This window comes from Podarcis tiliguerta (genome assembly GCF_965153285.1).
Source record: "Podarcis tiliguerta genome assembly, chromosome: 16".
Classification (NCBI taxonomy): Eukaryota; Metazoa; Chordata; class Lepidosauria; order Squamata; family Lacertidae; genus Podarcis; species Podarcis tiliguerta.
Genome location: NC_139549.1, coordinates 21,918,955 through 21,942,667, shown reverse-complemented (window position 1 = coordinate 21,942,667; position 23,713 = coordinate 21,918,955). Strand labels below are relative to the sequence as shown.

Sequence of the window (23,713 nt, the reverse complement as noted above, 5' to 3'; positions counted from 1 at the left end):
GGGTTCCCGACGCTTACCCAGGGTTTGGTTTGTTCAGAATGATGGACGGTGTAGATTGTGGGTTTTGTGGGATATCAACAATGTGATGCAGTCACAAATAGCTAACACAATGCTAAGCTGCATCAACAGAAGTATAGTGTCCAGATCAAGGGAAGCCATAGTCCCACTCTGTTTTGCCTTGGTCAGACCACACCTGGAATACTGTGTCCAGTTCTGGGCACCACAATTTAAGAAGGATGTTGACAAGCTGTAACGTGTGCAGAGGAGGGCGACCAAGATGATCAAGGGCTGGAAACCAAGCCTTACGATGAGCGGTTGAAGGAGTTGGGTATGTTTAGCCTGAAAAAGAGGAGGCTGAGAGGAGCTATGATAGCCATCTTCAAATATCTCAAGGGTTGTCACATAGAAGAGGGAACAAGCATGTTTTCTCCTGCTCTGGGCTGCAGGACTCGAACCAACGGCTTCAAGTTCCAAAAAAAAAAGAAGATTCCAACTAAATATATGGAAAAACTTTATGACAGTAAGAGCTGTTTGTCAGTGGAACCGTCTCCCTTGGGAGATTATGGACTCTCCTTCCTTGGAGGTTTTTCAGCAGAGATTGGATGGCCACCTGTCATGGATGTTTTAGCTGAGATCCCTGCATTTTGCAGGGGGTTGGACTAGATGACCCTTGGGTCCCTTTCAACACTAAGATTCTATATACAACCTGAGCCTATGATGGAAGGGCTCACAGCGTGGGCACCCCAAGGCAGCCTTGCTTCTCCCGTAGCCACAGCCTTGCATCCCAGCAGAAAACAAGCATGGTTTTGTCTCTCAGCTGCGCAGCCTGCCTCTAGCTTCTAGCTGTCTCTCACCCACAGCTCATTTCTGGCATTTGACCTTCTAACCATAGCTGTCAACTTACAGATTTGAAAATAGGGGACCAGCAGCCTCGAAAATAAGGGATCAGCAGCCAAAATAAGGGGTTTTGCTATTGTAAAGAGTTGCATACATTGGTAGGATTGACAGATGCTGTCAATCCGGCATGAAGCGGTTGCGGTGCCGCCGCGGCCACTGAAGCGCCGCCCTTCTGCGCCCCTCCCCATCCCCTCCTCTTCCTCCTCCCTCAGGCCGCCTCCTCAGCTGCCACCACTGCTGCCGACTCCGGGCTTGCGGACGGCGTGGGCGAGAGTCTCTCTCCCTCCCCCCCTCTCTCTGGCGGGGAAGGGCCGATGGAACTCCTTGCGCCAGGACGATGGTGCCCTCTTGGGCGGCAGAGGACCTTGAGTCGCTGTTTCCCTCCCGAGCCGGGTGAGCATGAAACCCAGGAAACTTAAGGGACATCATCAATAAGGTATGGCAGCGGGACACAGCGCTGGGCTAAGGAAGCTTCCTGCCAAATAAGGGACGGTTGACAGCTATGCTTCTAACTAACAGCTGGGAGGGGGGCATCCATTTGATTTCTAGCACAGAGCCACTTCCTTTGTTACCTTAACGGCCCATACTTAAGGGACCATCACGGCTAATTCAGCCATTGAGCCCTTGCTGCATGCAGGAATTAGAAGGGTATCAGGCACGCAGCCCTAACAGCCCCACCCTCCAACTCACAACATTATTTTTGGAGTCATAAATCATCTACCAGGCAGGCTCTCTTGCTTCTGTTTTAATTAGCACTGTTAGGTGAGGAAAAAACCACTACCTGCGAATGACGCCCATCCCGACGCACCACTGTTTTTTAATCATTTTTCTCGTCGCGTTTGGCACCCTACCCCCCCCCCCATTTCTCAGCAGGCAGCCTTGTCTCTCCTACAGTCTTGCTCTGAATGTCACAGTGATGTGCTCTTCTTCCCACTCCTCCTCTTCTCAAACTCTTTCCATTCCAGCTGTCCCTCTCAAGGAATCCTGGAGCTGAGATCTAGTACCTGAGTTCCTTTCCTCCTCCCTCCCAGCCGCTTTTCCTTTTCTGTCCTTTGCGAAACACACCTCAGCTCCCTCTTGAGTGTTCTTCCTCTTACCTGGTCCGGCTCGGCTCAATCTTGCAGGGATCCAGCTCCACGTACTTCTTCTCCTCGAAGATTCGGTTGATGATGGCCTTCAGCACCTCGTGGAGATAAGGCATCCCCACCACCTGACGAATCACAGAGAGTTAGGAAAAGAAGAAGGGGGCGAAATACTTTTTCCAAAACATACATCCGGATGGAAAGAAAAAAATGACTAAAAACATCTCATTGGTGCTGAAATGTTCAAAGGGTATATATAGATCCTTACTGCAAACTTTTATACTGGATACACGTGTTAACTCGCATGGTTTACCCCAAAGAATCCAGAGATTTCTTGTGTTATTAATAGTCAGAGATCCCACATCTTTTGCCCTGCAGTTCCCAGGGCATAGTTAGAGGAATAGTCAGAGGTTCCCCTTCGCTTGCCATGGGAACTCTACAATTCTATGATTACCGTATTTTTCTGTGTATAAGCCGATCAGGGGCTGCGGCAATCGCCCCAAGAAACCTCAACAACTGCCACCGCTGATTGTCCAGATTTTCACTTCTGTTTTAGGGTTTAAGTAAAGGTAAAGGCACCCCTGACCATTAAGTCCAGTCGTGACCGACGCTGGGGTTGCGACGCTCATCTCGCTTTATTGGCCGAGGGAGCCGGCATACAGCTTCCGGGTCATGTGGCCAGCATGACTAAGCCGCTTCTGGCGAACCAGAGCAGCGCACGGAAACACCGCTTACCTTCCTACCAGAGTGGTATCTACTTATCTACTTGCACTTTGACGTGCTTTCGAACTGCTAGGTTGGCAGGAGCAGGGACCGAGCAACAGGAGCTCACCCCGTCGTGGGGATTCAAACCACTGACCTTCTGATCGGCAAGTCCTAGGCTCTGTGGTTTAACCCACAGCACCACCCGCTTCCCTGTTTTAGGGTTTAGGCAACCCTAAAATATTGTTTTCTTCATTCTGGGTTCAAAAAAATAGGGGTCATCTTATTCATGGGGGCATCTTATAAGGGGTCATCTTATACACAGAAAAATATGGTATTCTATTATTATAATTACATTGTAATGAGAGAGAGATATTTGCTTGCTCTTTTTTTTTTAATAGGAAAGATGCCTTGAAACCCAGACTGGGGAAAAGGCTAGATGTCTCTCTCTCTCTCTCTCTCTCTCTCTCTCTCTCTCTCTCTCTCTCTCTCTGTGTGTGTGTGTGTGTGTAAATACAAGCTGATTTGTTCAACGCAACACACCGCCGACACTTCTCCCTTTTCCTTTCACCAAGTGCTTGCAAAAAAAGAGAGAAAAGGGGGTTTGTCCTGTTTGCTGTGAAAATATATATTTTTTCTTTCCTCTGCAAAGGGTGGTTCATCTCATTTCATGGCAGGTGTTTTGCCATCCCGCCTCCCCCCCCCATGGCATCATTCGCACCCGAAACCAGACCTCATGAAAATGTGGCACATGTTGCAGATTTGTTTATTTACCACCACCCCAGCAGCTCAGGGACAGCCCCTTCTGTTTCACAGAAACTCACACACAGAGTGCAGAGAGAGAGAGAGAGAGAGAGAGAGGGAGGGAGGGAGGGAGGGAGACGGAGGGAGATGGAACTCAGCAATACCCACCTGCTGGTTCTTCCTCCGCTATTTACTCACCTTCATGAACTGCTCCATGGATTTAGAAGCCAAGGAGTTGGAACGGAAGAGGGTGTTTGGATCAGCTGAAAGAACACAGAGGGGGGTTGCAATTAGCACCACGAGTGAGAAAATCTACCTGCGAATGACGCTGGCTCCCCTACATTAATGCGTTGGATTTTTCTCACACCATCTGCTCTCCTGCCCACTGGCCAACTCTGCAGAAGCAGTCTGCTCCGTGTCTGGGTCCCAAACCGAACTCTTTAGGTACGGCGAAGATGCTCCCCCAGAACCGCTCCTTCCAAGCTTCGCTCTCTGCAACCTTAGGGGCTAGAAACTTGCTTGTATGGAAGAATGAAAACCAAGGTTTTCAGAAACCCAGGTTCTCTCTTTTGTGCTATGGAATTGCAGGGCTCACACCCAGCCCTAGGAACCCAACTGGTCCTTCTGCCACAATCCTGGGCAACCAACCTCAAACGGCGCACAGACGCACAACGTGACATATGAAGGAATTACTTACTGGTTCTTGAAACCTCACGGAGGTTCACATAGTCCAAGAAAGGCAGCACCAAGCCTTGGCCAAGGAAGATCTTGACTAATTTGGTGGCTACGTCCTGGCGACTCTCCAACGAGCAGACCTCTTCCAGCAGGGCTAAGGGTGTGACGTCCTCCTCCTGTAGTGAAGCAGAACATCTGCAAATGGCATACATATATGTGTGTGTGTATGTATTTAAAACAGGTGTGGTGAACCTTTCTCAGCCCGAGGGCCACATTTGCTTATTTGCAACCTTCCAAGGGCCACATGCATGCAGTGTTAGAAACTCAGATATATAAGTTAGGCCCAAACGGCTTTTTAAACCAGGGATACAGACAGAGAGTGTCCGCTGAGACCAACTAATCCAAAACTACAACTAATCCAGAATGCGGCAGCTAGACAGGTGACTGGGAGCGGCCGCCAAGACCATATAACACTGGTCCTGAAAGACCTACATTGGCTTCCAATACGTTTCCAAGCACAATTCAAAGTGTTGGTGCTGACCTTTAAAGCCCTAAATGGCCCAGTATACCTGAAGGAGCGTCTCCACCACCATCGTTCAGCCCAGATACTGAGGTCCAGCTCTGAGGGCTGGACCTCACTGGGAGAGGTGAGGTTACAGGTAACCAGGCAGAGGGCCTTCTTGGTAGTGGCACCACCCTGTGGAACGCCCTCCCATCAGATGTCAAGGAAATAAACAACTAAAGTGGTACCTCAGGTTACAGACGCTTCAGGTTACAGACTCCGCTAACCCAGAAATAGTACCTCAGGTTAAGAACTTTACTTCAGGAAAAGAACAGAAATTGTGCGGCAGCGGGAGGCCCCATTAGCTAAAGTGGTACCTCAGGTTAAGAACAGTTTCAGGTTAAGAACGGACCTCCGGAACGAATTAAGTTCTTAACCCGAGGTACCACTGTATCTGACTTTTAGAAGACATCTGAAGGCAGCCCTGTTTAGGGAAGTTTTTAATGTTTGATGTTTTATTATGTTTTTATATACATTGGAAGCTGCTCAGAGTAGCTGGGGCAACCCAGTCAGATGGATGATGATGATGATTGAATAGGATGTCCCTATTTTCAGCGGAGAAATGTTGGAGGGTATGAATGACTAGTTGCTGTCTGGGGAGCCACACAGCTCGAAAGTCGTGTTTTTCAACAAGACTTTTCGGTTCCTGAAATTCATTCTGATTGCGCAGATAAAATATCACGGGTAGAATTCTACAGGGTGTGTTGCTCGCGTGTGAAAACAGTCAAGATACCAGGATCCCCAGGCATGCACCTCCAGATGGTGGAGACATCAGGTGACATTCCCCCCCCCAAAAAAAATCCTCCAGTGGAACAACCCAACCCCCCCATTTTTGCACCCATTTTTTCCACAAAACACCCGCCTTGACTGCGCCTGCCTCTTTTTAACCCCGTGTCTCTCTCATGCACAAAAAAAGGAGGGTAAACCACTAAGTGCACACCTCTGATGGGCACATGACGGACTCCACCAGCAGGTCTATGAGTGGCTGGTAGTACCGGGAGGGCAGGATCCGATCCTCGGCAAGTCGCACCCGCAGTCTCAGCGCCCCCAGCTTCCCCCTGCAAGCAGAGAGCACAATCTACACCAGGAGGCTTAGTTTGATCAGAATCAATTATACACTTCTGGAGTTCACACAAAATAGATGACTTCTGGTAAATAAGTTGCCATAGCCACTAGAGGGCTGTGAAAATTTGTGTCCCTTGCTTTTTAAACTTGTCTACCCATGTACTAACTGAAAACAAAGGGGCGTATTGGCATTATTGAAATATATTGGCATTATTTTCAGCTCCCCCACCCCATGCTTGTTAAATTATCTACTCTGGCTGCTCATCTGCAAAGAAAATCCGCCCTGAACAATTTACAGAGCCCTGAGCAACTTAGGTTCAGGGTACCTTAGGGGAAGTCTAATTCATCTGTGGGTGAGTTATTATTGACGAGGCTCATTTGGCAGCAACAAGAAGTTGAGCTTTTAGTGGCATCGACCCAGCCGTGTGGAATATCCTGCCAGTAGAGATCTAGCAGGCTCCTTCTGTGCCAAACTTTGTACGCCTGCAGATTTTTTTTTTCCTGTGCCGCCAGGCCTACGCAGGCAATTAGGAAGCCATCTTTCCATAACGGTTAGCTGATTGCCTGTGGTTTCAAATTTGTATGCGTTTTTAATATACAGAGATATAATATATAATATACAGAGACATACAGAGTAAACGGGTTTGACATTAAAAAAAATTTTTTAATGATATAGCGGTATTTAAATAACTTTATAAACAAAATATATGCATTTAAATTTTAAAACACAGCATTGAAAGCAGTTGAAAATAAATTTAATTTAAAAAATATATATATTAAAAGCAGCTTAAAACAAATTACAACCACAGCTCTAAGGTGGGTCCATCTATTTCACCATCATGTTCTCACAGTGGCCGACCAGGTGAGCTCCCATCCACCTTGGACTACGATACTCCCCCTGGGCCCTGAGTACCACAGCTCAACCTCTGCCCACCTGGGATCCAGCTGTTCACCTCCGGCCCCTCAGTCTGACAACCTGTCAGTAGACCCCAAACCTGACCCCCTGGCCACACCGAGCCCTAACATACTTGTCAGTTCACATTTCTTAGTACAGAAAGTATTGATCTGATGTGTAGAGGTCTTTCCTATTCTACTTAATTCAAGAGGCTTCTGGAAGCCTCTCTGTGTGAAAGAAGCGAGCAGAAGGTTCATGATATTTGGGTTATTCCTTCAGAGAAGCTGAGTACAGCTGCCTTAAACTGGTTCTGTTATCTCTTTCTGTCAAGGTCATGCGGACTATAAAAGTATCTATATCTCTCTTTCCTTCTACCTCTTTTCCTTCTGGTATGGTGTTCTGTACATAGTATGCTTAGTGTTAAGGTTTAGACTTATTATAAGTTACTGTAAATTTCAGCTAAGTCTGCTGCAACTGGATTTCTTATGGACAGTGCCAATCCTGAATGATTTGTGATCATTATGCTCATTTGCCTTCAGTAGCAGTAAAGCTCTGCTAGGTGAAACACAACTGCCTCTGGTCTGTTTTTGGGGAATATTGGGTCCACTTCCGGGTTGGACTGGATTGTGGTCCGGCCTCCTAGCCACTCCCCTCAGCGTCGGGGTGGGGGAGACCCCGGCCATGTCAAGTTGCCAGGTGGCCAATCAGGTCTAACTACACATCTGGCATCTACTCTGGATTGATACTGAATGGAATTCCATGACAATGCCATGACCCAAAAAGACCAGAAGAGGTCCCACATTTACCCTGCATCTCCCTCTGTGCTGGTGAAAGGCAACAGGCGGTACCAGCCTTTGACAGGGGCCTTCTGCAAGGCATCCAATGAGAACTGAACCTGCATGGATCAGAGAAAGCGACAGGTCAGTGCGGAGGTAGAGGCGTGCTGGAAGTGCAACAGCAGGGATCATTCTGTTTGTGACTCAAGGGTTAATTCAGGTAGGGCTAACGGCTGGATTGTGCCTCTGATTATACAACAGGCGTGCAGGGATGGAGGGCAGCAAGGTGTCTATGAGCCTGTGTAGAAACTACCCTCCTGAGGTAAAATTTACATGTCTTGCTCCGCCCACCGCTTGCAGGTGGCCCCCAGGAGGTTGCACAGAAAGGAATGCGGACCTCAGATCTAACATCTTCCCCGTTCCCCGATTCAGTTCCACAAGTTATAGTTCGACCCTGGATAGCTCAGTTGGACAGAGCGTGGTGCTGATAATGCCAAGGTTGCAGGTTTGATCCCCGTAAGGGACAGCTGCGTATTCTTGAGTTGCAGTGGGTTGGGCCAGATGATCCTTAGGGTCCCTTCCAACTCCACAATTCTTTGACCCCTGTCAAAGCAGCAGCCGCAACCCCTCATGTGAGATGTAACGTCACTGAAGCAGTCAGATACAACATTTCCTGTTTGCCCAGAGTGGACACACAGGGGAATGTTGCTCCAGCCAGGAAGACTTCCTGTCCAGTGGTGTAGCATGGGTTGTCAGCACCCGGGGCAAGGCAAGTAATTTGCGCCCCCCCCCCCGCTGCACTGTCCCTCCCCCAGATAGTCCCTCGCTCTCTCTCCGCACCGTACCGCACACCTGGCACCCTCCCCTCCACAGTGGGCGGCGACCCGGCGGCTCGGATCAGATTCGCACAGCCAGCACCGCAGTGAGAGAGAGTGAGTGAGCCAGGTAGGGGCAGAGAGCTGCGAGTGCGAGGGCCCCCCCCCCAGATGTTGCGCCCGGTGCGGCTGGCCCCCCCTGCACCCCCCACGCTACGCCACTGTTCCTGTCACACCTGGTCTGGAGCATCCTCCCCCTGCGTGTGACCAGGTAGATGGGTATGACCCTGGCAGGCCCTAAAAAAGGGGCTAGCCATGCAGCCATCTTCTTCTTTTCGCCTTGTTCCATTTTTCCTTTTGCTGGCTCTTAGCACATGGCTCATCCTTACAGACAATGGAAGCCACAAGGCAGAAAGTCTGTGGCCTGCCTCATACTTCTTTTCTCTACGCATGTATCTGTAACCACAGTGGTACCTTGGATTACAAACACTTCGGGTTACTGACGCTGCTAACCTGGAAGTAGTACCTCAGGTTAAGAACTATACCTCAGGATGAGAACAGAAATCATGCGGCGGCAGTGTGGCAGCAGCGGGAGACCCCATTAGCTAAAGTGGTATCTCAGGTTAAGAATGGTTTCAGGTTAAGTACGGACCTCCAGAACGAATTAAGTTTGTAACCAGAGGTACCACTGTACAAAATTAAAGGCTGCCTTCAGGACCATACTGTGAACTGAATGTAAGTAAACTTTACCATTACTTTTAAAAGAAGACGGTGGTGTCATTGTTGTTTTTAAGAGAGAAATAAAGGGGAAATTTACCAGGAACAATCCAATCTGGACAAGCCAGATTGCTCAACTCAAATGATTCTTACGAATCCATCAACTACCGGTAGCTTCCAGCAATGTGCAAGGGAATGTGCTGTGCTATTAGCTCACTTAGCGTGCCTGAGGAAGGATAATATTTAATCAATATATCCTCTCCTACTATCCACAACATTCCCACACCTCAGAGCTTGCATAAGAGGGGCCCAGGCCAGGCCAGCCTCCTGTGCCCACCACTCACCCGTCCCAGGAAGTCATTCTTGCCCACCATGTCCCAATCCCACACTTCTACGATCAGCGGGGTTTCCCCAGAGGTCCCCTCCTCCAGGACAAACTCGAGCATCTCATCCCAGCGCGGGAAGCGAGTTTTCTTGATGATCTGCAGAGGCAGAAGAATGCGTAAACGCAAGCGGACAAATGCCCCGTTTAAGAGCAAACACCACCACGATCACCCCTGCCACCTTGCCCACGGTGAGACACACGGCCGTTTGTGTGCAGCCACATGGAGCGAGTCAGCTTGTGCTGTAGCGGTTAGATTGCCAGACTAGGCTCTAAGAGACCTGAGTTCAAATCCCACACTCAACCAGTAAAGCTCATTGGGTGATCCTGGGCCAGCAGCTGCCTTTCAGGCTAAGCTACTACACAGGGTTGTTGTTAAAAGGAGAATAGAGATGGGGGGACCCTGTTCCTAGAGGGTGTGCGTGTCAAAGACCTGTTAGTATTTCTGCACCAGGATTCCAGCAGGAAGCCTGTTTTCAGCATCCTAGAGGTACCCAATCAGCACAAAAGGGGACTTTGTTTTAGCCACTGAGAAGAAGCCTTCTTCTCACCTTTTGTGCTGATGGGAGCCAATCAGAATGAAAGGAAGACAGTCAGTCACTGAGGATTGGCTCCTAGGAGGAGTTGTTCTGCCTGCCCCAAAGCTAAGCATTTAGGGACACTTGGTGTGCAGGTTATGTTATGAGAACGGTGTGCAGGTTATGTTATGTACAGTGGAACATGAAAGGAAAACGTAACTGAAGACACCCTGAAGATTTTTGGAGCACTCCAAATCATTTGCCTAGGTGCGTGCACAGAAAATAGCGGATCTAGCTGCATCCATCTCCATGAAAGTAAAATAAAAATACATTTATATTATGGCAAATTGTGTGTGCGTTGGGCAAAATTGCACCAAAAAATGTGTACATTAGGAGAAATTCATATATGCTGGTGAATTTTCATGAGGGTTGGAAAAAAAAAAAAAACTCCCACACACAAGCTAATGCAAAAAACATGAAGTACTAAGACAGGAAAAATGAGAAAGAGAGAAACTGAAAATGGATAAGATTCCCCAGTCCTCACTTCCTGTTCAGACTCAGACCTTCCCTGGGACACAATAGCCTTTCTGGGCTTTGGCTCCAGTTCTTATTTCCCAGGTCTTGGATTCAAATCCTACCATATGGTTCTGACACCTGAAATGCATCAGGGGCTATACTTACAGCTGTTTCAAGCACCTGCCCATTCCACAGGACACGGGCAAAAGGGTCTGAGGTTCCGGAGGTGTCCCGCGGAGCAAGGTCTCTATGTGGAGGAAGATGGCAGATGGATATCAGGAAGTACAGTGGTACCTCAGGTTACATACGCTTCAGGTTACATATGCTTCAGGTTACAGACTCCGCTAACCCAGAAATAGTGCTTCAGATTAAGAACTTTGCTTCAGAATGAGAACAGAAATCGGGCTCCGGCGGTGCGGCAGCAGCAGGAGGCCCCATTAGCTAAAGTGGTGCTTCAGGTTAAGAACAGTTTCAGGTTAAGTACGGACCTCCGGAACGAATTAAGTACTTAACCCGAGGTACCACTGTATATTCCAACAGGGTTTTATTTCTTTATGTTTAATTTAACAAAAATGAAATGCAGCTTCATCAACAAAACAAAAACTTCTTAAAGGGGGCTCACTGCCAAGGTTGACAAAGGAAGGCCTTTCCTGGCAGCGGAGGGTTCATTTCAGCCTTAGGTGTGTGGCTGTCTTCTAACAGCAAACTCCAACTCGGGTGCTGAGTGACGATGGCTACGTAGCCAAAACAGGGCTACTGAAAAACCAGAGTAAGGTATCAGCAGGTTTGGGGGAACCTCAAGATTTGCAGAAGTGGAGAAGATCTTGGCAAGGTAAGGGGGCAAAACCACCCCAGTGGTTGTCTAAGCACGCAAAATTGCCACAAAATTCTGAGTGCCTGCAGGTCCTGTTGCTTGTATTTATCCAGCATTATATCCACCGCAAATTGAAAACTCTTTTTCAAGCTGCCATAAACTTTCTGACACCGTAACACGGCTACTGCTATCACAACCACCAAAGATAGGAGCCAACTCCTAGCCACCATGGGTGCTGCGGCCCCCACAATAAAATATTTTAAGGATCCGCCCTGCCTCCCCCGGCTAATGGACAGTCCCATTCAAATGGTGTGTGTGCACTATGTCATGTGAATGATTGTGCTGGGTGTGGCTCACCTGGGCCCCCGCCCTATTTTATTCAAGTTGACACCCCTGCCCATGTAGTGCAGGGAGCCTGTTGAATTTGCACAGGGGAGTTCTGGATTCCAAAAAAACCCTTTTTCTGACACAAAGCTTCCTGAGCAATCTTGGGCCAATCCCTGTATCTCAGTCTCAAGGGAGAGAGAAATCGTGTCTGCTAGCTTGAATTTGTAGGGAAGGTTGAGATAAAAATGTAAACAGCACTACAGTTGTACCCTGGATCCTGAATACCTTGCAAGTTGGGACGTTTTGGCTCCCAGACGCTGCAAACCCAGAAATGAGTGTTCTGGTTTGCAAACGTTATTTGGAAGCCATGCCTTGGTTTCTGAATGTTTTGGAAGTCGAACGGACTTCTGGAACAGATTCCGTTTGACTTCCGAGATATGACTGTACTACTAACACTACTAATTTTATTTCAAAAAAATTATATACTGCTTGGTTATTAAAAACAAAACAAAACCCTCAAAGCAGTCTACATGAAGTATAAAACAAGGAAATGATCAGGCGAAACAGTTAAAAACTATTTAAAGCATTCAAAAAACGATTAAAGTCGTTGATAAGCTAAAAACCAGATTAAAATACCTGTCAACATTCTACGTACGTATCTGGATACTTTTACCTGAAAAAAGAGCTTTTAGTAGGTATAGAAGAGAGGACAGTGAAGGGGCCTGTCTGATGTCAAGTGGCAGTGAGTTCCAAAGTTCAGGCCCTGCCATGCTATAAGATTGATTCCTTACAAATGTGGAATAAGTATTATGTGGCACTTGTAACAGGTATATTGTTCTGTATACTGAAGCAGACGAGTGGACATTTATGGGGTAAGGTGACCTCACAGGTAAACTTGTCCGCAAGCTCTTCCTAGTAATAGTAATAATTTTATTCTGCTCCCCTGTTGTCATACTCAAAAGGGCTTAACAGCAACTGACTAAAGAGGAGTAGAGAACAAGAAAGTGTGCCTCCATCAACAATTTAAAAAATCTGTTTCCAGCCTAACAGAGGTCCCCCTGAGCATGTACAGAGTGCCATTCCCCTTCACCACTGACCAATGCCAACCAGTGCCAAAAACATCTAGAACTCAGGCAAGATTCACTTTGCAAATAAGGATTCCCTGTACTCGCATTCTGAGGACCGTGTCAGTTCAAAATGAAGCAGAGATGTCTTTAGGCAACAGGACTTACGCTATTACACCCACACCACTGTCAACCCCTTATGCCTTGACTGCAGCCACTCATTCCATTCTTTTTCCCACTCACCCCTATGATCCACCCATTTCCTATTGGCTAACCGGTTGCCTAGGTTCCCAGTTGAGCATCCAGGAGAGAAGGATGCTTTTTCATGGACTCTGACCACCCGTTCCTTTTCCCTAACCCTCTCAGTTCCCACGCACTGAACCCTTCAGCAGCATTGCACCTGCAAAGCGGAGCATTGAGAGAAAAATAGTGGTCTCATCCAGAATGGTATCTCTTGCACTGAGTTACATAGTATGCGGTGTAGCGGTTAGCCTTCTTTATGGTCCAGCTCTCACTTCCATACAGTAGTGATGTATGGAAGTGAGAGCTGGACCATAAAGAAGGCTGATTGCCAAAGAATTGATGCTTTTGCATTATGGTGCTGGAGGAGACTCTTGAAAGTCCCATAGACTGCAAGAAGATCAAACCTCTCCATTCTGAAGGAAATCAGCCCTGAGTGCTCACTGGAAGGACAGATCCTGAAGCTGAGGCTCCAATACTTTGGCCAGCTCATGAGAAGAGAAGACTCACAGGGTTGTTGTGGGGATTAAATGAGAAGCAGGACTGGGGGGGAACCATGTATTCAACCCTGAGCTCCTTAGAGGAAAAGGTGGGATATATATATACCGTATTTTTCGTCCTATAGGGCGCACCGGCCCATAGGACGCACCTCGTTTTTTTGGGGGGGGAAATGAATAAAAAAAATTTATTTCCCCCCCCTCAGCTGCGGCTGCCGCCCCAAGCCTTGCGGACACCCGCCAGAAGCAAGGGGAGCCCTCCGGAGGGCTCCCCGTGCTTTGGGCGGCAAGCTGCTGCCCCAAGCCTCGCGCGCTCGGCGGGACCTCCCGTCGGGCGCGCAAGGCTTGCGGACACGCCCCCGAAGCACGGGGAGTCCTCCGGAGGGCTCCCCGTGCTTTGGGTGGGAGGCTGCCGCCCTAAGCCTCGCACGCTCGGCGGGACCTCCCGTCGGGCGCGCAAGGCTTGCGGACACGCCCCCGAAGCACGGGGAGTCCTCCGGAGGGCTCCCCGTGCTTCGGGCGGGAGGCTGCCGCCCCAAGCCTCGCGCGCTCGGCGGGACCTCCCGTCGGGCTCGCCAGGCTTGGGGACACTCGCCCGAAGCACGGGGAGTCCTCCGGAGGGTTCCCCGTGCTTCTGGCGGCAGGCTACTGCCCGCAAGCCTTGTGAGCCTGTGGGAACTCCCACAGGGCTTGCAAGGCTTGCGGATAGCTTCCTGAAGCCTGGAGAGCGAGAGGGGTCGGTGCGCACCGATGCCTCTCGCTCTCCCGGCTTCAGCGAAAGCCTGCATTCGCCCCATAGGACGCACACACATTTCCCCTTCATTTTTGGAGGGGAAAAAGTGCGTCCTATGGGGCGAAAAATACGGTATGTATATATATATATATATATATATATATATATATATATAGACACACACACACACACACACATATAAAAATATAAATTAATGCTGGAGATAAGTCACTTTCTTCTCTGAAGGCACAACTTTTGATCATCAAAAGCTCCTTCTTTCCATCCCAGGCAAGTAGCATTTTAAACATAAAAACAGCAGCGGTTTAAATGTATGGGGTGGAATTGGCCCTGGAGAGAGTCCTGAGGGCCAGGCATAGAAAAGTGAGGACAGCTGCATTTGGCCCCCAGGCCTGAGGCTTGCCACTTGTGAACATCAAAACTTGGACCTCGCTGCATCTTCCTGAGGCCTAGCGAGATGGCACAAGCCACCACAAGGGCTACCGTTTTGTTATCCATCCCAGCTAAATATCTGAAAGAAGTATTTTGTCACAGAAAATCAAAAGCCTGACCCAAAAAGACAACATTAAAAAAAAATCAAGATAAATGTGAGCTGTCCCTAAATCCACCACCCACCCAACCCTCCACTCCTGCCAAATCTTTTCACAGCCCCAGTGTTCATTTTTATTATGATTATTCATAAGGTGTTAATTATCTCACTTTCTAAGGGACTGGGAGGCAGCCAAGAGTGCTGGAGAATTCGCACTCGGTTTCAGCAGCCACAACACCTTTTTATTACAGCCACCTTTCTTTTTCTCACTGGGAGAGGGGGAAGTGAGGAAAGCGAACACCTCCAAGCACTCTGCTAGCTTTTCAACTTTTTAATTTTTAAAAATCTAGCATATATCATCAAAAAAGATGTTCCACAACAGCCACCCCACCCGCCGACATTTTCCAAACCTGTGCTTTTGGGTTGCATCCAATGTAGCACTAAGTTAAAGTTATATATTCATTTCAAAATGCACAGGCAAGTTACTGGTAACTTTTTTGCATGTTCCTTTCCCCTCCCCCCCCCCAAGAAAAATATATCCTGGGAACCGTAGCTCTGTGAAGCTACAGTTCCCTCAGGTTTCTTTGGGAGATGTCACGACTGACAAGACTGCCAGTGTATTATAGTGGATAGTGTGTCAGTCTAGGACCTGGGAGTAAAGGTAAAGGGACCCCTGACCATTAGGTCCAGTCGTGACTGACTCTGGGGTTGCGGCGCTCATCTCGCTTTATTGGCCGAGGGAGCCAGCGTACAGCTTCCGGGTCATGTGGCCAGCATGACTAAGCCGCTTCTGGGGAACCAGAGCAGTGCACGGAAACACTGTTTACCTTCCTGCCGGAGCAGTACCTATTTATCTACTTGCACCTTGACGTGCTTTTGAACTGCTAGGTTGGCAGGAGCACGGACCAAGAAACGGGAGCTCACACCGTCACAGGGATTCGAACCGCCGACCTTCTGATTGGCAAGTCCTAGGCTCAGTGGTTTAACCCACAGCGCCAGGGTTTAAATCCCTACTTGGCCATGAAGCTCACTGGGTGATCACTGTCTCTCAGCCTAACCTACCTCACAGGGTTGTTGTGGAGATTAAATGAAGAGGAAGGGAACCATTCATGCCACCTTGAGCTCAGGGAGGAAAACAGATGCACAGTTTAAATAAAAGCAAAAGCATTCTAAAAAGCAGTTTTAGTTCCCTTCCAACCAGTGATCTTGGGGTGGCCAGGAACAATATTCTTCAGCCATCAAATACCTGGGTCGACAGGGATGTTTTCAAATCCACCCCGAAAGTTAGTAAGGATGGAGACAGGGTGAACCTTGCTAAAGAAGACATTCCACAAGTGAGGAGCCCCCACTGAGAAGGCCCTGCCGTGGGTCAGCAGCAAGCAGGCAGCACCAAGAAGGCCTCATCTGCCAGTCATAGGGTACAAGATGATTGATATTGAGGAAGGCGCTCTTTGAAGTATAATAGCGCTTAGTTTAAATGTAAGGTGTGGATGTGACAAGAGAAGCCTTCCATGCAAGCAGATGCTCTCAAGAAGGGCCTGACACAGGGCCTGTGAAGGGTATATAACCAGAAAATAATCCCCAGGCTTCAGATGCACTCTCTCTCTCATATAGACAGACAGACAGACAGACAGACAGATAGTGTGTGTGTGTGTGTGTGTGTGTGTGTGTGTACACACACACACACACACACACACATATATATATATACATACAGTTTTTTTCTATTTTACAATTTAAAGTACTTATTTTTACATCCTTAAGATATCAATGACTTCCCTTCTCCTCTTTCCATGGTTCATTTTACATATCATAAGTCCCTGCATATTTTAAAGAAACTACACCATTCAGTATTCCAGTATTGCATCCATCAAAACTTATTTACACTGTTGAATTTATTTTAAGCGTTTTCAGCTGTACACAGTTATTTCCCATATATTCAATAAACGTTTTCCAATCTTCTCTAAACATATGCTCTTCTTGTTCTCTTATTCTGTATGTTAAGTCTGCAAGCTGTGCATATTCTGTCCATTTAAGTTACTATTCTTCTTTAGTTGGTACTTCCCTCGCTTTCCATTTTTGGGCTAATGAAACATGGACTGCAGAAGTGGCATACATAAATAACCTTTTTTGACGCCTAGGAATTTCAGTCTGAATTGTCCCCAACAGAAAGGAATCTGGGTGTGTTTGTTTTTGCAAAGTACTTTTAAACATTTTTTTTTTCAATTCATTATGGATCATTTCCCAAAACTATTTTACCCTTTTACAAGTCCACCCCACATGAAAGAACATTGCCTCCACCTGCTTGAGATGCACTCTTGAGCTAGAAAGGGGAGAGGGGGAGGAGGACAGACAGAGAGAAAACCCTTCTTCTACCTGGCTTCAATGACATGGCAGCACAGCACCCTCTTGTGGGATTCCTCCACCACCTGCAGCTCCACCGAAATCTCCCCCTGCACCTCTTCGTTGGGATCCACAGGGCTCAGGTTGATCCAGCTGTCAATTCCTGCATTGGAGGAAGAGAGAGAGAATGGGAAACGCAGCAGAAGTTTGCAGAAGGACTATATGTGTATATATGTATGTGTGTGTGTGTGTGTGTGTGTGTGTATACGCATACAGTGGTGCCTCGCAAGACGAAATTAATTCGTTCTGCGAGTTTTTTCGTCTTGTGAATTTTTCGTCTTGTGAAGCACGGTTTCCCATAGGAAATGCATTGACGGTTTCCCATAGGAATGCATTGACGGTTTTAAGAAAAAGGCGCAAGACGTTTTTGTCTTGCGAAGCAAGCCCATAGGGAAATTCGTCTTGCGAAGCAACTCAAAAAACAAAAAACTCTTTCGTCTTGCGAGTTTTTCGTCTTGCGAGGCATTCGTCTTGCTAGGTACCACTGTGTGTGTGTGTGTATATATATATATATATATATATATATATATATATCCCTTTCCATATGAAAATTGTTGACGGTCTTGGCAGATAGTTTAGGGATTTTTCTATCTGTTAACAACAACAATTGTTTGTTTGTTTGTTTGTTTGTTGGCATCAACATTTGTTTGTTTTTTTGTTGACGTTTGTTTGTTTGCTTGCTTGCTTGCTTGCTTGCATGCCGCCCATCTGACTGGGATGCCCCAGCCCCTCTGGGCGGCTCCCAACAAAAAATAGTAGGAAACAAAATACATCACACCCCTCACACCCCACCCCCCGCAGCCATTGGTCACACTTCCCACTAGAGTACCCACTGGCACCTACCCCGAGAGTGAGATGAGATGAAGTCTTTGCTGAGGGAGATTTTGCCGATGGCATCATCATGCCTGCAAGGAGACAAAGAACAGAAATGGTACAAGATGGGACTGAAAGAGGAGCACCAGAAGCTGCCTTATCTGGCAAGGTTGTTGTGGAGTTTGTGCAACCCTGATTTTTAAGCAAATCATTTGCCCTTCCCAGACTAATTTGCAGAGTGGAACAGTTATCCTTCCGTCTTTGCACTCCTTTGAATTCTGCAATGCAATATCTGGCAGCTAGATATAACCTACACAGAAACACATATCTAAAAATGGGGGGGGGGATAGGTTTAACATACAAAAATGCCTATTTTTTTGGTGGTGGGGGGAATAATAATAATAATAATAATAATAATAATAATAATAATAATTTATTATTTAAACCCCGCCCATCTGGCTGGGTTTCCCCAGCCATTCTGGGCAGCTTCCAACAGAACACTAAAATACAATAACCTATTAAACATTAAAAGCTTCCCTAAACAGGGCTATGTTGTATCCACTGTAGCCACTGCAGTCCTACGTACCTCATCCCACCAGTGAAAAAATTCATGTGTGCGGAATGGAACTTCCCTTTGTATGCCTGTATGCCCCAGATCTGCCCCACAGAGGGGACCCCTAGGAGAGGTGTAAGGGGCCTACGGGGGGGGCGGGGAGGAAAATGGGGAAAGTTCCATTAGTAAAGGTAAAGGGACCCCCGACCATTAGGTCCAGTCGTGGTCGACTCTGAGGTTGCGGCACTCATCTCGCTTTATTGGCCGAGGGAGCCGGCGTACAGCTTCCGGGTCATGTGGCCAGCATGACTAAGCCGCTTCTGGCGAACCAGAGCAGCACATGGAAGCACCGTTTACGTTTCCACCAGAGTGGTACCTATTTATCTACTTGCACTTTGACATGCTTTCAAACTGCTAGGTGGGCAGGAGCAACGGGAGCTCACCCCGTCGCGGGGATTCGAACCGCCAACCTTCTGATCGACATGTCCTAGGCTCTGTGGTTTAACCCACAGTGCCACCTGTGTCCTTAAAGTTCCATTACACAAATCCTAGCGCCGACCAAACAAGTTATCTGGATACTGCCCAATGGGTAGGGGAAATCCAGATTGTTGTCGCAGAAACAAGGCTTTTGAACAGACGAACTCAAAACAGGCGTTGGGAGGAAACAGATGGATCCACCTGTTCCTTGTCCTTCTCATGCAATACATCTTCTTCTCCAGCAGGCGGCCCACCAAAAAAGCCTATTCTCTCCAGAGCAAGGCAAAGCCCTGTAGAAGCAGATAGAGGCAAAGGGTCTCCACTCGCAGAGTAAGCTTTGCATCCCATTCAGCCCATGCAAGAGCGTTTGAAGGATGTAGGCAGCTCCCCGTGTCGCCCCCAACTCCACCACAGCAGGAATGGGTTAATCAGTCAGTTTTGGGTTTCTGCCCATTTTTCATTTCGCCAGCCTTAAATCCAGTTCTTGGCATTTCTGCATCGGTGTGCAATTTAATTTTTTTAAGGTTTCAATGAAAACTCACCAGCATTTTCATGCAAATTCCCCCCCCCCCGCCGATGTTCTCATTTATATGTGCTGCTTCTCTTAATATAATGCATTTTTGCAACCAAACTTCCCATAATATTTTTTCGGGGTTCTTGTATTTGTTTCAAAGCAAACAGAATATGGTCAAATCCCCCCTAATATAATGCATTTTCGTATGTTACACTTCACTCCAGCAAATGTCCTTCTATACACACAGACTGAAGGAACAAGAAATCCTTGGGCCAGAACCTGCGGTACTGTCCAGGGTCCTGAACCTTCCCTGTTCCTGATCAACACCAGCTAACATCCTTACCTTGTGCAGTCTCACCTGAGCCATTGCCTTGCTGGGGCGACGAGAACCTTGGTGGATCAGGAAAGCTACCAGTGGCTAGTAGCCATGATGGCCAGACATAGCCTCCAAGGACCCTACGTAGGCTACACCACATCCCTAGCCACACACACTCCATTGGACCAGCATTGCCCTATCCTTGTGCGTTTTTGCCTAGCCAGAAATGTGTCCTCAACTTAAAACAAATCCTTATTTCCTGATGAATAGCCTTTGGACTATAATGTAACGTAAATAGAAAACTATCTTTAGAAAGATTTTTCCTCCAAAAGCATTTTATTTTAAAAAACCAATTTAAATTTTAAAAAATCTGTTGTTTTTTTAAAAAAAATGTTGATTTTTATCCACCCTGCTTGTCACTTACAGAGCAATTGTAGCTCTGGTGCATTGTTTTATTGTTCTTAAGAGATTTGTGAAGGCGGTTTTATTGGAGTCTGCCGAAAGGATTTCATCCCTGTGCTCTCAACCCAGCCAGCCTTGCAGGGTTGTCATGAGGAAAAAAGGGGGGCAAAGGAACGACGCATGCCACCGTGAGCAAATTGGAGGAGAGGTGGAATATAAATGCAATGAGTAAATAAATATAAAGTAATGCTACAACGGAAGTGATTAGAGACTCCTACCATAAGGGGCTCAGGAAATGCAGTCCTCAAATCCAAGAACGGGAGAGTGTTATTCTGTCATCTGTCTTAAGGCAACCAGATGGACTACCTACACTAATCACACTGAGCCTGAGAGAACCCATTCACCTTTGTCAGTTGTAAGAAGTTCGATCTGCATCGAGTCCAGAGCCATCTCAGCTCGTGTAGACAGATAAACGACAGACTTTAGAGCAGAACTTCCCTGGGAGAATATTGAAACCTTCATATACAGTGGAACCTTCAGGTTACGTACGCTTCAGGTTACAGACTCCACCAACCCAGAAATAGTACCTCAGGTTAAGAACTTTGCTTCAGGATGAGAACAGAAATCGTGCTCTGGTGGTGCGGCGGCAGCAGGAGGCCCCATTAGCTAAAGTGGTGCTTCAGGTTAAGAACAGTTTCAGGTTAAGTACAGACCTCTGGAACGAATTAAGTACTTAACCCGAGGTACACTGTATTTGTGATGGCCTGGGATTCCGATTCGGAGGATGAAACAGAGGAATCCCGGCCTGCACAGGAGTCCCCGCCTCCAGGGCCGGCTGAACTGGGGCAAGGCCTAGATGCTGAAGAGCCTGCACCTGTGGCAGTGCATCAGGAGCTGGCCCCAGGTGAAGCCCTTCTGGCCCCAGAGAGGCTTGACGACTCAGTGGCCACAGGTGAGCCTCCTCCAGGGCCCAGTAACCCTTCGGCCTCTCCTGATCTGCAGAGGTTTAGAGCAGAGAGGCGAAGGGAACTGGTTGCCCCCAGGAGGAGTGCTCGCCTTAAGGCCAGAGGAGGCGGGGCTCCTGGGGGCCGGGACCGCCCCTGGCCTTAGAAGAGGATAAAAGCCCAGTCAGCCCGGCCCCAGGTTGCGGGAGCAACGTCGTTGTTGGCTTCGGACCTTCCTGCGTTCCTGATCCCTGCTCGGCCTCCTGTTCCTGACTATCCGGTACTCCTGTTCCCTGCTCGGCCTCCTGTCCCCGACCATCCGGTGTTCCTGTTCCCTGCACAGCCTCCTGTTCCAGCGTTCCTGTTCACCGCCCGGCACTCTGCCTCGGACCTTGCCCCTCTTCGTGTGGACTCTGCTACACCCAAGGTACCTTACCCCCGGGACCAGCACAGTTTGCTCCCGCCACCTCCCGCACTCCCCCTTCGTAGGGGTGCGTTCGGGAAGAGCCAGAGGCCATGGCTGAACAGGCGGCTGCACTGGTGGCTTTGGCCCAGGAGAACCAGGCCTTGTATCACACCGTGCAGCAGCTCAGTGACGCGGTTGAGGCACTTCAGCAACGCTTGGAAGCCCTACCGGCTCCTGGGGCCGACGCCCCGGCTCCGGGCAAGTACCCAGTGGCTTTGCCTGAGAAATTTGATGGAGCCCCGGCCAGCTTTCCCATGTTCCTGGCCCAGGCCAAACTGTATATTCAGGGGCGAGCCCGGAACTTTCCTGACGACCGTACCAAGGTGCACTTTTTGATTAGCTTGTTAAAGGACCAGGCGGCCAAGTGGGCGTTGCCGCTACTCAGGCAAGACTCCCCCTTGCTGGCAGACTATACGGGGTTTTGCAATCGTTTGGAGGCCGCGTTCGGCAACCCCCAGAAAGAGAGTCAAGCCAACCGGGCGATTCGGCATTTGAAACAGGGCAAGTCCACGGTGGCCACATATACCACGGAGTTTCGGCTGTTGGCACAGGACTTGACCTGGAATGACTCGGCACTGCGGGACCAGTATCTCGAAGGGCTTTCGGACGAGGTACTGGACCAGTTGGCCACAATGGAACGCCCCACCACGCTGGACACTCTCATTCAACGGAGTCTACAAATAGACGACCGGTTGGAGGATCGTCGTCAGGCCCGGGGTCGCCGACACTTCCAGTTCACGGCACCAGCTTTTTCCGGCAGCCCCACGGTCACAACTGATTTAACGGAGGAGCCTATGCAGCTCGGGGCAGTGCGGCCACGCCTTTCCCCCGCAGAGAAGGCGCGGCGTCGGGATGGAAATCTCTGTCTTTACTGTGGCGGAAGTGGACACTTCGCTCGGTCCTGCCCTGAGAAACGCCAGCCGCAGGGAAACCGCCAACCCCAGTAGCTGATGGCCCTAGCTACCGGGGGTCCCAAACCGTACAGAATGGGCCCGCACCAATGGACTTGCAACATCTTATGGTTTCGGTACGTTTATACCCTCCAGGTGGGCCCTGGATCCTCACCCATGCTTTGGTAGATTCAGGGGCAACCCGCTCCTATATGGACGCTGCTTTTGCCGCCCATCATCAGGTGCCACTTCGGAACAAGCCAGTACCGGTCCAGGTGGAAGCGATTGACGGACGACTCCTGCGGTCAGGTGCCGTTACTCAGGAGACCCAGCCTCTGGTCCTGTGTCTCCAGCAGCACCGGGAGTTGCGAACTTTGGACATTGCCTCTATGCCCCGCTTCCCCCTGGTGCTCGGGATGGACTGGCTGGAAGCCCACAACGTTCAGATTGACTGGGTCAAACGGACCGTGCACTTCCCAGTCCCATGTTCCCATGCTCAATCCGGAACGCTGGCGTCCGCGCCCTCAGAGGAGGCAGCACCCACGCTCCCAGCCGTGTACCAGGACTACCAGGACGTGTTCGAGGAACGGGGGGCAGACCAGCTGCCGCCGCATCGGCCTTTTGACTGCGGCATAGACCTCCAACCCGGAGCGCCTTTACCAGTGAGTCGCTTATATTCCCTAACAGAGCCAGAGCGCGAGGCTTTGCAGGACTTCTTGCGCAAGAACCTGGAGCGTGGGTTCATTAGGCCTTCCACCTCGCCCACCGCGGCACCGGTGCTTTTTGTTAAGAAGAAATGTGGGGAACTCCGCCCTTGCCATGATTACCGAGCCCTGAACAAAATTACCGTCCCAGACCGGTACCCCTTGCCCCTTATCTCGGAGCTGCTGGAGCGGGTGCAAGGGGCACAGGTGTTCACCAAGCTGGACCTCCGGGGGGCCTACAACTTGATTCGGATCCGAGCCGGGGATGAGTGGAAGACAGCGTTTGGGACCCGGTACGGGCAGTTCGAATATTTGGTTATGCCTTTCGGTTTGTGCAACGCGCCTGCTGTGTTTCAACGCTACATCAACCACGTGTTTCAGGACTTGTTAGACAAGTACGTGGTGGTGTATTTGGATGACATACTGATTTACTCCCGTGACCCGGCCCGCCATGAGGGACATGTCCGGACCGTGCTGCAGCGCTTGCGTGAGCACCGTTTGTACGCAAAGCTCAGCAAGTGCGAGTTCCATCAGCGGACTGTGGACTTCCTTGGTCACCGGCTCTCTCCAGATGGGGTGCAAATGGACCCGGGGAAGGTGACAGCGGTTCAAGAATGGGCGGCACCCCGGAACCGCAGGGACCTACAGCGTTTCCTGGGGTTC

General features: G+C 49.0%; 1 protein-coding gene across 2 annotated transcripts in view; it reads right to left on the bottom strand.

The window, feature by feature from the left end:
• Positions 1-23,713, bottom strand: part of RASAL1 (RAS protein activator like 1) — a 69,601-nt gene that overhangs the window by 23,111 nt on the left and 22,777 nt on the right. For both annotated transcript variants that reach the window (XM_083417652.1, XM_083417653.1), the window contains exons 4-12: positions 17,815-17,876; positions 16,945-17,074; positions 10,512-10,593; positions 9,275-9,412; positions 7,429-7,517; positions 5,603-5,720; positions 4,123-4,276; positions 3,624-3,688; positions 1,995-2,107 (exon numbers count right to left, since the gene is read on the bottom strand). In XM_083417652.1, the coding sequence (XP_083273778.1) occupies positions 1,995-2,107; positions 3,624-3,688; positions 4,123-4,276; positions 5,603-5,720; positions 7,429-7,517; positions 9,275-9,412; positions 10,512-10,593; positions 16,945-17,074; positions 17,815-17,876 (951 nt within the window). The remainder of the gene's footprint in view (positions 1-1,994; positions 2,108-3,623; positions 3,689-4,122; positions 4,277-5,602; positions 5,721-7,428; positions 7,518-9,274; positions 9,413-10,511; positions 10,594-16,944; positions 17,075-17,814; positions 17,877-23,713) is intronic.